Genomic DNA, 13677 nt, shown 5'->3' with positions numbered 1-13677 from the left:
CTGAGGACAACTAGACTCATTCCATATTGGCCTGGTTGGATCCAGACCCAGTCCGATCTGAGTGAGGGAAGCAGCAGAAAAGTAAAATGTTATGCTACTTCATTAACCGGAGCTGATAAAGTGCGAGGGAGAGGAGGTAGAGAGAAGTGACGCTCTAGCAGGGGCCGTGCCGTGTGTGTAGGCTAATACACAGGGAGGAGGGAGAGATGAGACTGCAACCAACCAAGCCGGCTCACGCTATAGTAGACTAATGGCTGCCATAGCTAGGTTATTCATCATCTAATATGATTACATAGCACCTGTCTTCAAACCGGGAGAAGCTAGTTAAGCTAGCTAGGTAGGCTAATTAAGGCTGCATGCGCTTTTTTTGTCCTACACAGTTAAACAACAACAACAACTCTATTCAGAATAAAGTAGTAGCAGCCTACATGTTGGCTCTTGGTCGTTGTAGCCGTTCCTTCTCCTTAAACTTCTAATTCCATCATTTTAATTCCATCTTCCATTGAATAGATATCTCCTAACTTTTGCCCCACACAGAGGCTCTATGACTGGCCTATTGCCTTTTTTGATGGCTTACAATTGGCCAACAACAACAAGCTACACGTGCCACCTACGTGAAAAGCAAAGAGCAGCAACATAAATTCTACAATTTCTCTCTCGCTCTCTCTACTGCAGCAGTCGCGTTTTTAACTATATGGGTCCTTCTGGAAAAGTCAGTTAAAATTACACGTACCTCGAGGCAATCATATCTGATTCGACCCGTGACATTATTTAGAATTCTGTATCGGGACCCGCTTGTGTAGTCGGGAGCTGGCCCATCCCTGATCAGTTACCCATCCCTGATCTAAGTGGTTGATAATTGGTATTCAGCAGTCATAAAAGTATGACTTATTTACTTTAAAGAACTACTAAAAATAGTGATTTTGTCATAGTATAGACAGTTCTACAGAGATGATGACTTGGAATGAAATAATAAAGCAATCAAATAAAACAAATGTAATATACACAATAACTATTTTATTAAATTAAAGTAAGGTGAATAAACAATGGTTAATAAGTGATAAGCAGTAATGGGCAGTCACTACCATCATGGGACTTTTATTCATTGTTTATTCTGTGTTGTTACAGCATTCAACCCAAATAAATCATTGAATGTTCCAAAAAAATGATCGAAACTGAAAATATATATATATATATTTTTTTTTTTATAATCGAACCGAAACAGAACCAACATCAAAAATCTAAAAGCACTAATCGCTTAGCACTAATGTGCACACACACACACACACACACACACACACACGAGTAACAAATACATTTCAAACATGTTTCCCTCACGGAGCCGCAAGGTGTGGATTAATTCCATGTAAGTTAAATAATGAAGACATTGACTCCATGTAAAGTGAATACAGGAGAGACTGCAACGGCAATCTTGTATTAATAAGCATATCTTGAGGGGTAATAAGAATAGACTGAGAAAGTGCACCGCCACAAGCAGTGTCTGGGTGGGACTATGGGGATGCAGGTTTGATGCTAATTCCAGTAGAATGTTCTCCTTGATTCTCAAAGAACAACTCTCAATAGGTGTTAAACTACTCTTCAGATCAGATACCCATGCATCCACAGTGATTATATGACCGACTACTCGCATAGCACAACCATTAAACAAACATAAAGCTTAAGGGTTCTCAAAACTAATATAGCAACACAAATAGCCTCAATTAAGGTACAACAAAAGTGTCGGCCTCTGCACAAATACCATGCCAATTATTTCTCTTTTGAAAGTGAATACAGGCCCTTTCCCAAACACCATTTAAATTTGACGTTTTAAAAACCTCGTTGGTTGAGCCGACAAAGGGCCTGGAGAGAGGACGATCGATAAGTGACAGGTGGAAAGAAAATGGGACACGTCTACAGAAATCACACCCCTTCCTTTAGTCTGTAAAAAAATTTGACAACAGGGGCATTGTAAACAGAGTTCAATAGAAACCTTCATCATTCCCAAGACTTGCCTCTCAACCTAACCACAATAACAGGGTAAGTATATATGTAGCAAAGTGATTAAGAGGAAAAACAGCATATCTCCAAAAGCCTGTTCAGTTCAAATCACCAAAACAAAGGCTCTTACAAGAATATGTTAATGGTTGGTTGAGGGGCAAATTCACTAACATTAGCCTGCATGCATGCCAGTTGTACTTGTAAGTCAATAACAAATATACTGTACATCAGTGATGGAAAAAGTACTCAATTGCCATACTTGAGCAAAAGTAAAGATACCTTAATAGAAAATGACTCAAGTAAAAGGGAAAGTCACCCAGTAAAATACTACTAGATTGACGGAGAGCCAGGGGCACACTCCAACACTCAGACATCATTTACAAATGAAGCATTTGTGTTTAGTGAGTCTGCCAGATCAGAGGCAGTAGGGATGACCAGGGATGTTCTCTTGATAAGTGTGTGAATTGGACGGTTTTTCTGTCAAAATGTAACGAGTACTTTTGGATGTCAGGGAAAACGTATGGAGTAAAAAGTACATAATTTTCTTTAGGAATGTAATGAATTAAAAGCTGGCAACAAAAACAAATATATACACTACCGTTCAAAAGTTTGGGGTCACTTAGAAATGTCCTTGTTTTTTAAAGAAAAGCTCATTTTTTGTCCATTAAAATAACATAAAATTGATCAGAAATACAGTGTAGACATTGTTAATGTTGTAAATGACTATTGTAGCTTGAAACTCGAGGCTCTACTGGACCGGGTTATGTGTTGTGACTCTAGCCACAATAAGGATTACGCACAATAGTGGATTTTGCGGTTTGCCTTCAAAATAAAAGTATGTCATTGACAGTGATGCAAATTAATACAAATTGTAGAATTATGACATACTTTTATTTTGAAGGGTAACCGCAAAGTCCACTGTTGTGGCTAATCCTTATTGTGGCTATCTTCACATAGATGGGTCTGACCACAATTAATCAATTAAGAACTGTCTTATAAATTTGGGTTATTTTAGATGATGACACCTAGCTATATAGTTAGCTAGCTAAGTATATAGCTACTGAAACAGATGTCATTTTGCTATGTTTTTGGGGAAGAACATTGTTTGCATCCATGAGCAAGCTAGCTTTTTTTATGACCTACACTGACAACTTTACCAGAATCATAGCATACGTATCGATGAATCATTGTGACATATGAAATACGAGTGATAGTGTAATCAATGTGTAGAAATCTGATTGAGAATGTGACGACTGAACAAATGAACAACGAAACAGCACAGCAAGTAAGTGAAAGAAATAGGTTTAGATTATGTTTTACTGGTAACGGGGACATACGTAAATGCCAACAATATAACTTTTTGGTCAGTGTGGTGTGTGTGTAACCTTAATTTAACTAGGCAAGTCAGTTAAGAACAAATTCTTATATACAATGACGGCCTACCCCGGCCAAACCCGGACGACGCTGGGCCAATTGTGCGCCACCCTATGGGACTCCCAATCACGGCCGGATGTGATACAGCCTGTATTCGAACCAGGGACTGTAGTAACACCTCTTGCACTGAGATGCAGTGCCTTAGACTGCTGCGTCCATTTGTGTGTGTTAACTATTTAACTGTACTAGAATGCTTAAAAAGGCTGCTAAAATTTTAAATATCGGTATCGTTTTTTTTGTGCAAGGAAAATATCGGAATCGACCAAAAATGTAATATCGGTGCATCACTAACAGATACCCCCCCCAAAAACAACTTAAGTAGTACTTAAGTACTTTACACCACTGCTGTACATAGGTCCGATAAACTGTTAAAGTCTCAAATGACTCTTATCTCTACCTATCCCATGGTTGTCAATGGATGTGAATATTAACAGCGTCACAGAGAGTGCTGCTTTTTAGTACCATGAAACTGGATCAGTCAGAAACCTACTCTAAGCCCTTAGCCTCAAGCAGGAGACAAAACCCAACTCAAAGTGATCCCAGGCTCACACCCTCAACTCTACAGAAATCATCTATCACGTGCAGTAGCATGCAGCACTCTTAGATCTGCCACATTGACTTGTCTAGAAAAAGACAAGGACAGAGAAAAAAAAAAGAAAAAGAAAGGATAGCTCTGGCAGGAAGTGAAAGTAGGCTCTGTCATGCAGAGAACCTCTAGCATTTTAATACACAGTGCAGTAATGTAAGACTGGGGAAAACCTTGGTGTGTGCCAGTGAGATGGTACATGAAATCCCAGAGCCACCCACAGGTCTCCTCTCCTGTTTCAGTTGCCTACCTGCTTCTCACTCAGCGCTGTGATCTTGGCTTGAAGTTCATGGAGCTGCTTCTTCAAATCAGCATTCTGCAACAACAACAAAAAAGAGAGCAACAAGCTTGTTATAGCTCCCTTATACACAGCTGTGAAGAACTACTCATTTGTGACAGCTGAGTTGGATTTGTGTGCTATGTGGGGACTGTGCCAAACTCCGGGTGCTGTATTTGTGTACTGTATTTGTGTGCGTGTGTGTCGGTGTGGCGCAAAGAGCCGAGACAGCAGCTTTAACTAGCATGATGTCCAAGCTAAAATGACTGTGCACACCGTTTTTCCACGGGACGAGCGAAGTGAGGTGGAAAGAGTAATCCCCTCACATCACTGGGCTACCACAGCCACAGCTGTCAGCCACATGAGGGGGAACTCAGAGCTGGGATGTTGGGACACCACTGAATTGTGGGATGGGCTGCTGCTACAGCAGAAAGCGTATACTGTATTTGGGCCTTGCAATCTGGTGACAGGCGGGGCTTACCTGTGGATCCTGCTTCATCTGGGACACTAGTTTCTGTGAGAGAGAAATCATAGAAAGTTATCAACAACCACAAAACAAATTCATATACACATAATATATTGCAATGAGAGAGGCTGTCCTAACATGTCAAATGTTTCTTAATGGTTTGAGAAAAGGTTTTGCAATAGGTTTTTACACGTTTCCTGAGAGAACGTTCCTGTCGCTCACCCCCCCTTTAAAACGCAGCAGTACCTAATGCATTCTTGTTGTCACAGCCATACAAACTGTAGACACAGTGGCCCCCAGAGGCACCTTCCAATACTGCAACCTTAGAGCACATTCATGGCTCCCCACTGTACAATCCATTCCAGACAAACAAGGAGGTTCATGCTCAACTGGATGGGCCACACCGGGAAGTACATTCAGTGGTTGCGAATAGGAACACCATACTGACTACACTGAACATGTGGGTCTCTCTAATGTGATCAGTCTCATAGTAATGAACACATGCCCAGTTTGCATTTTTCTATAAAGGAGCACATCTGGCAAGTGATAGATGTGTGGGGATAAGTTTTCCTCATGTTTCTGCTTTCTGTATTTGGGTTGAACCAGATGGAGGCTATCACGCACCAAACCTCAAAACAGAAACATTATGGATGGCAGGAAAATACAACTCATACGACATACATACACTCCTACAAAAAAGGGTTCCAAAAGGGTTATTCAGCTGTCCCCATAGGAGAACCCTTTTTGGTTCCATGTAGAACCCTCTTTGGAAAGGGTTCTGCATTGAACCAAAAAAATAGTTATACTTGGAACCAAAAAGGGTTCTTCAAAGGGTTCTCCTATGGGGACAGCCGAAGAACCCATTTAGGTTCTAGATAGCACCTTTTTTTCTAAGAGTGTAGAGTATACATTTAACAGGATGAAGTACATTTTTCTGACCCAAACCCGACACTAAACCATCCTTAAAGGACAATCGCTGAAGGAAGAGGCAGGGGGAAGCAGAGCAGAGGACGGTGGATAAGCTGACAGATAGGATGAGTCTAAGGAGAAAGTATTCATGGAGCAGTCTTGAGGGCAAGAATCTGATGGAGTGAACTAACAAAAACCCAACCATATTCTGTTTCACAGTTGGGTGTGTTACCAACTTCCCTCCCGAAACACCTCTGATGATAATTTCCAGGTTAATCAAGTAAACAAATGGTGGTAAAAATGGCAGAAAAACATAGAAACGCATAGTCCCATTACCTGATGAACCTGTATTTCCGCTTTCAGGGCCTCTTGGAGGGTCTGTAATTCCATCATTGATCCTTTCTGTCGGAAGCTCAGTCCGGGACAGCTTTCAGCCTGTTAAGCCAGAAAGAAGGATATTTTATCCCTTCATTCAACAAGAATACTAATATGTCAACATAAAGACTTGTGACAGTGAAATCAAGTTGTGCTGATAACAAAGCAATGACATGGCATCAGGCCACAGAACACTGTAAAAATGGAGATGTTATCTATCACCTTGAGTAAAGGTGGACGTTAAAGTAGACATTTCCAAAAACACTTCACATTGAATTATTAGTTTATAAACCTGTATAATATATATATATATATACACACATATATACACACACACATACAGTTGAAGTCGGAAGTTTACATACACTTAGGTTGGAGTCATTAAAACTTGTTTTTCAACCACTCAACAAATGTCTTGTTAACAAACTATAGTTTTGGCAAGTCGGTTAGGACATCTACTTTGTGCATGACACAAGTGATTTTTCCAACAATTGTTTACAGACAGATTATTTCACTTATAATTCACTGTATCACAATTCCAGTGGGTCAGAAGTTTACATACACTAAGTTGACTGTGTCTTTAAACAGCTTGGGAAATTCCAGAAAATGATGTCATGGCTTTAGAAGCTTCTGATAGGCTAATTGACATCATTTGAGTCAATTGGAGGTGTACCTGTGGATGTATTTCAAGGCCTACCTTCAAACTCTGTGCCTCTTTGCTTGACATCATGGGAAAATCAAAAGAAATCAGCCAAGACATCAGAAAAAAAATTGTAGACCTCCACAAGTCTGGTTCATCCTCGGGAGCAATTTCCTTACGCCTGAAGGTACCACGTTCATCTGTACAAACAATAGTACGAAAGTATAAACACCATGGGACCACGCAGCCGTCATACCGCTCAGGAAGGAGCCGCGTTCCGTCTCCTAGAGATGAACGTACTTTGGTGCGAAAAGTGCAAATCAATCCCAGAACAACAGCAAAGGACCTTGTGAAGATGCTGGAGGAAACAGATACAAAAGTATCTATATCCACAGTAAAACAAGTCCTATATCGACATAACCTGAAAGGCCGCTCAGCAAGGAAGAAGCCACTGCTCCAAAACCGCCATAAAAAAGCCAGACTACGGTTTGCAACTGCAAAGTACAAAGATCGTACTTTTTGGAGAAATGTCCTCTGGTCTGATGAAACAAAAATAGAACTGTTTGGCCATAATGACCATCGTTATGTTTGGAGGAAAAAGGGGGATGCTTGTAAGCCGAAGAACACCATCCCAACCGTGAAGCACGGGGTGGCAGCATCATGTTGTGGGGGTGCTTTGCTGCAGGAGGGACTGGTGCACTTCACAAAATAGATGGCTTCATGAGGAAGGAAAATGATGTGGATATATTCAAGCAACATCTCAAGACATCAGTCAGGAAGTTAAAGCTTGGTCGCAAATGGGTCTTCCAAATGGACAATGACCCCAAGCATACTTCCGAAGTTGTGGCAAAATGGCTTAAGGACAACAAAGCCAAGGTATTGGAGTGGCCATCACAAAGTCCTGACCTCAATCCTATAGAAAATTTGTGGGCAGAACTGAAAAAGCGTGTGCGGGCAAGCAGGCCTACAAACCTGACTCGGTTATACCAGCTCTGTCAGGAGGAATGGGCCAAAATTCACCCAACTTATTGTGGGAAGCTTGTGGAAGGCTACCCGAAGCGTTTGACCTGAGTAAATCAATTTAAAAGGCAATGCTACCAAATACTAATTGAGTGTATGTAAACTTCTGACCCACTGGGAATGTGATGAAAGAAATAAAAGCTGAAATAATAAATCATTCTCTCTACTATTATTGTGACGTTTCACAGTCATACAATAAAGTGGTGATCCTAACTGACCTAAGACTTGGAATTTTTACTAGGATTACATTTCAGGAATAGTGAAAAACTGAGTTTAAATGTATTTGGCTAAGGTGCATGTAAACCGCTGACTTCAACTGTACACACACACACACACACACACACACGTGACAAAAATGTTTTTTCTTAAAGTTTAAAACAACCAATCTTTTTGCGGGTTCCCATTAAAACGACAAGAAAATGTCATTAAAATTCCATGTGAATTCACAATGCAGCTGTGCTGCTGCCAGCAAAGGTTTCTGATGGTTAAGCATTGCTGATGGTTAAGCATTGCACCTGTACTACAATTACTGTACCTCAGTTCCACCACCTTCTCATTTAACTTCTCAAAGTATTGCCATACAGGACTTCGCTGTTGTCGCTTGCCTTTCTCATTTTTCCAACTGTTAACAGCGATGATGTAGTGGTGGAGAGTTGACTCCAAAATAATTGATTCCTCTTCTCCTTGCATGTCGACTCCCGGTGTTGACTCCCATTTCTGGGTGTCAAGATTGTGACAGCTAAGTTGGGGTGTGTGTGTTATGTGGGGAGTGTGCCAAGCTCGGAGTGCTGTGTGTGTGTGTGTGTGTGTGTGTGTGTGTGTGTGTGTGTGTGTGTGTGTGTGTGTGTGTGTGGTGTAAAGATCAGAGAAAGCAGCTTTAACTAGCATGAAGTTCAAGCTAAATTGACTGTGCACACCGTTTTCCAAGAGACGAGTGAACACAAAACGCTCGCATCTTTCAAAACGAACTAGCGAGAGACAATGAGAGAGGGGAGGGGCACAGTATAGGCAGGCCGGATACCAAGTAGACGAAGTCAGAACTAGTGCACTAGGCAATCAAAAGCTGCATCTCGCATCATTAGCAAAGAGAAAGAGCAGGCGAGCCAGCGCGTGGGAGAGGTGTGAATACAGTGCCTTCTAAAAGTATTCAGACCCCTTGAACTTTTCCACATTTTGCTACATTAGCCTTATTCTAAAATTGATTAAATTGTCGTTTTTTTTACTCATCAATTTACACACAATTCCCCATTATGACAAAGCAAAAACAGGTTTTTAGAAATTTGTGCAAATTTATAAAAATTACATAAGTATTCAGACCCTTTACTAAGTACTTAGTTGAAGCACCTTTGGAAGTGATTACAGCCTTGAGTCTTCTTGGGTATGACACTACAAGCATGGCTCACCTGTATTTGGGGAGTTTCTCCCATTTCTCTTTGCAGATCCTCTCAAGCTCTGTCAGGTTAGATGGGGAGCATCTCTGCACAGCTATTTTCAGGTCTCTCCAGAGATGTTCGATTGGGTTCAAGTCCGGGCTCTGGCTGGGCCACTCAAGGACATTCAAAGACTTGCCCAAAGCCACTCCTGTATTGTCTTGGCTGTGTGCTTAGGGTTGTTGTCCTGTTGGAAGGTAAACCTTCACCCAGTCTGAGGTCCTGAGCACTCTGGAGCAGCTTTTCATCAAGGATCTCTGTACTTTTCTCTGTTCATCTTTCCCTCGATCCCGACTAGTCTCCCTGTCGTTGCCGCTGAAAAACATCCCCACAGCATGATGCTGCCACCACCATGCTTCATTGTAGGGATGGTGGCAGGTTTCCTCCAGACGTGACGCTTGGCATTCAGGCCAAAGAGTTCAATCTTGGTTTCATCAGACCAGAGAATCTAGTTTCTCACAGTCTAAGAGTCTTCAGGTGCCTTTTGGCAAACTCCAGGCGGTCCGTCATGTGCCTTTTACTGAGGAGTGGCTTCCCTCTGGTCACTCTACAATAATGGTCTGATTGGTGGAGTGCTGCAGAGATAGTTGTCCTTCTGGAAGGTTCTCACATCTCCACAGAGGAACTCTATAGCTTTGTCAGAGTGACCATCGGGTTTTTGGTCACTTCCCTGACCAAGGCCCTTCTCCCCGATTGCTCAGTTTGGTCGGGCGGCCAGCTCTAGGAAGAGTCTTGGTTGTTCCAAATTTCTTCCATTTAAGAATGATGGAGGCCACTGTATTTTACAGAACCTTCAATGCTGCTGAAATATTTTCTTATCCTTCCCCAGATCTGTGCCTCAACACAATCCTGTCTCGGAGCTCTACGGACAATTCCTTCGACCTCATGGCTTGGTTTTCGCTCTGACATGCACTGTCAACTGTGTGACCTTATATAGACAGGTGTGTGCCTTTCCAAATCATGTCCAATCAATTGAATTTACCACAGGTGGACTCCACTCGTTGTAGAAACATCTCAAGGATGATCAATGGAAACAGGATGTAACTGAGCTCAAATAAGGTATCTGTTTTTTATTTTTAATACATTTGCAAAAAATCTAAAAACCTGTTTTCGCTTTGTCGTTATAGGGTATTGTGTGTTGATTGCTGAAAAAATAATAATATTTAATCCATTTTAGAATAAGGCTGTAACGTAACAAAATGTGGAAAAAGTCAAGGGGCCTGAATACGCACTGTATGTCTTGGTTATCTGGATCTTTCAATGTCTTATCGAACATGCCTCGCAAATTCACCAAAGTAGCCTTAAGTTTACATCTTCCTCTCTGGTTTTAATTAAATTACACAACTTTCCCGAGGCCTTTATAGCCTATCGTCTAGTTAGACTATAACATGTAAAATCATATGTTTTGTGATAACTGCACTGTGATTAAAATGTTCAGTTATGTGTTAAGGATCCCAATTGCATTTAAACGTTCACACCCTTAATACACACACACACACATCCACACACCATACATGTTCATAGCTTTACCTTCACACAGTCTTCAGTTTTGAACACCATCCAATTTTGCATTGAGGGGGTGGCAGCTGTGACACAAAAAAGAGGGAATCAGATAAGCCACTCCACTTAAATAATGTCGCAGTACAACGTCCAGCAGCATGTCATAGTATGGGCTTTCCTCACCCACAGCAGGGGCACAAAACACTTGCTGTCCACTCTCTATTCTCTCACACTGTAGAGGCCATTCAGAGACGTCAGGGCCCAAGGCTACTCCACTAAGTCGTTAGATTGTGATATGCCAGAGAAGATTCAGCATAATGTTTTGCAATAGTTTTTTTTTCTGACTACCCTCTGCTCTCTAGGCCTGGTTGGGCCTTTAAAGTATTAATAGTACATTAGACAATTTTCTGTTCTACAGTAATGGGATAAAACAAATGCAGTATATTTTTTGGAAGACAGTTTGATAATCGTTGACATTTAAATACAGATTCTGATATTCTGTACAACTTATTTAAAAGTAACCTACTGATTTCTGATAGTGAACTATAATGCTAATGTTACCGGTGTGAAATGGCTAACTAGTTAGCGGGGTGCGCGCTAATAGCGTTTCAATCGGTGACGTCACTTGCTCTGAGACCTTGAAGTAGTTGTTTCCCTTGCTCTGCGTGGGCCCCGGCTTTTGTGGAGCGATAGGTAACGATGCTTCGTGGGAGGCAGTTGTTGATGTGTGCAGAGGGTCCTTGGTTCGAGCCCAGTTAGGGGCGAGGAGAGGGACGCTAGCAAGTGTTACACTAAGAAAATAAAAAGAGACGAATGTGCAAACTCCCCAAAACATCCTACTAGTTTTGTACACTGTGTGTGAGCAATTCATAGAGAGTGAAAACGGGGAAAGAGAGCGAGTCAAATCGCAGCAGTGTTACAGCCTCCCAGCCGGCGGATTGATTTTTGGCCAGGGCCTTGTGCCAAGAGAACAATAATAACATTGGAGCCATTACATGGGCTCACCACCTGGCTGAGTGGACTGGCTTCCTCCCTCTCCCATTTTTTCACTCTCTCTCTCTGTCTCCTGCCATCCTCATATCCTTCCCTCACTATCCTTGAGAACATGCCAACTTCTGGGGAAGGGTGTATATAGGTAAAACACAGTCCAGGTGTGCATTAGTGATGGGGGAATAAATCGATAGTTACCTATCCCTAGGCCACATTTATTTGGGGGAAATAACTGTATACTGAAGCCTGCAAATGAGTTTTATTTTGTTCAGTAGGTAAACATGATATATTCTTTTGGGCTACTATACAGTGTCTTCGGAAACTATTCAGACACCTTGACTTTTTCCACATTTTGTTACGTTACAGACCTTATTCTGAAATGGAATAAATCGTTTTTCCCCCCTCATCAATCTACACAAAACCCCCCATAATGATAAAGCAAAAACAGGTTTTTAGAAATGTATGCTAATTTATCACAAATAAAATAAGTATTCAGACCCTTTACTCAGTACTTAGTTGAAGCACCTTTGGCACTGATTACAGCCTTGAGTCTTCTTGGGTATGATGATACAAGCTTGGCACACCTATAGTTGGGGAGTTTATCCCATTCTTCTTTGCAGATCCTCTCAAGCTCTGCCAGGTTAGATGGGGAGTGTCGCTGCACAGCTATTTTCAGGTCTCTTCAGAGATGCTTGATCGGGTCTGGGCTCTGGCTGGGCCACTCAAGAACACTCAGAGACTTGTCCCAAAGCCACTCCTATGTTGTCTTGGCTGTGTGCTTAGGGTCTTTGTCCTGTTGGAAGGTGAACCTTCGCCCCAGTCTGAGGTCCTGAGCACTCTGGAGCACGTTTTCATCAAGGATCTCTCTGTACTTTGCTCAGTTCATCTTTCCCTCGATCCCGACTAGTCTCCCTGTCGCTGAAAAACATCCCCACAGCATGCTGCCACCACCATGCTTCATTGTAGGGATTGTGCCAGGTTTCCTCCAGACGTGACGCTTGGCATTCAGGCCAAAGAGTTCAATCTTGGTTTCAGCAGACCAGAGAATCTAGTTTCTCATGGTCTAAGTCTTTATGTGCCTTTTGGCAAACTCCAAACGGGCTGTCATGTGCCTTTTACTGAGGAGTGGATTCTGTCTGGCCATAAAGGCCTGATTGGTGGAGTGCTGCAGAAATGGTTCTCCTATCTCCACAGAGGAGCTCTGTCAGAGTGACCATTGGGTTCTTGGTCACCTCCCTGACCAAGGCCCTTCTCCCCCAATTGCTCTGTTTGGCCTGGTGGCCAACTTTAGGAAGAGTCTTGGTGGTTCCAAACTTCTTCCATTTAAGAATGATGGAGGCCACTGTGTCCTCGGGGACCTTCAAAGCTGCAGAAATGTTTTGGTACCTTTCCCCAGATCTGTGCCTCGACAAAATCCTGTCTCGAAGCTCTACTGACAATTCCATGGCTTGGTTTTTGCTCTGACATGCACTGTCAACTGTTGGGACCTTATATAGACAGGGGGGTGCATTTCCAAATCATGTCCAATCAATGGAATTTACCACAGGTGGACTCCAATCATGTTGTCGAAACATCTGAAGGATGATCAATGGAAACAGCACGTACCCGAGCTCAGTTTCGAGTCTCAGCAAACGGTCTGAATACTTACGTAAATAAGGTATTTCAGTTTTTAGAGATATATATATTTATATATACACACACACACACGTGTACAAATATCTAAAAACCTGTTTTCACTGTAATAATGAGGTATTGTGTATCGATTACTGAGGAAAAAGAACAAGGCTGTAACGTAACGTAACAAAATGTGGAAAAAGTGATGCAATCTGAATACTTTCCAAATGCACTGTAGGTAGCGTTAGCTAGCGCTAGTCGGCTGTACCTGCGGAAAAACTACGGTATTTTTCATCCTATAGCTTGTTCTCCATTGTTCTCCATCATCTTTTTAAATAGAGAGCCAACATATTTTCAGCACTTTTACTTCCATGACTGATCAAAACTTGTTTTCTCATGCTCTCTCTTGTTTCTCAGCAGCAGACAAATAGTGAGCAG

The 13677-nt window shown here is 41.9% G+C and overlaps 1 protein-coding gene across 7 annotated transcripts in view; it reads right to left on the bottom strand.

Annotated features, from left to right (window-relative positions):
- Nucleotides 1–13677, bottom strand: part of LOC115202879 (PHD finger protein 21A) — a 46416-nt gene that overhangs the window by 29079 nt on the left and 3660 nt on the right. For all 7 annotated transcript variants that reach the window (XM_029767025.1, XM_029767020.1, XM_029767024.1 and 4 more), the window contains exons 2-5: nucleotides 10666–10721; nucleotides 6007–6105; nucleotides 4777–4809; nucleotides 4269–4334 (exon numbers count right to left, since the gene is read on the bottom strand). In XM_029767025.1, the coding sequence (XP_029622885.1) occupies nucleotides 4269–4334; nucleotides 4777–4809; nucleotides 6007–6105; nucleotides 10666–10707 (240 nt within the window). In that variant the 5' untranslated portion in view covers nucleotides 10708–10721. The remainder of the gene's footprint in view (nucleotides 1–4268; nucleotides 4335–4776; nucleotides 4810–6006; nucleotides 6106–10665; nucleotides 10722–13677) is intronic.

Source organism: Salmo trutta, chromosome 12, assembly GCF_901001165.1.
Source record: "Salmo trutta chromosome 12, fSalTru1.1, whole genome shotgun sequence".
In the NCBI taxonomy this organism is placed as follows: Eukaryota; Metazoa; Chordata; class Actinopteri; order Salmoniformes; family Salmonidae; genus Salmo; species Salmo trutta.
This window is presented reverse-complemented; position numbering and strand designations above follow the sequence as displayed.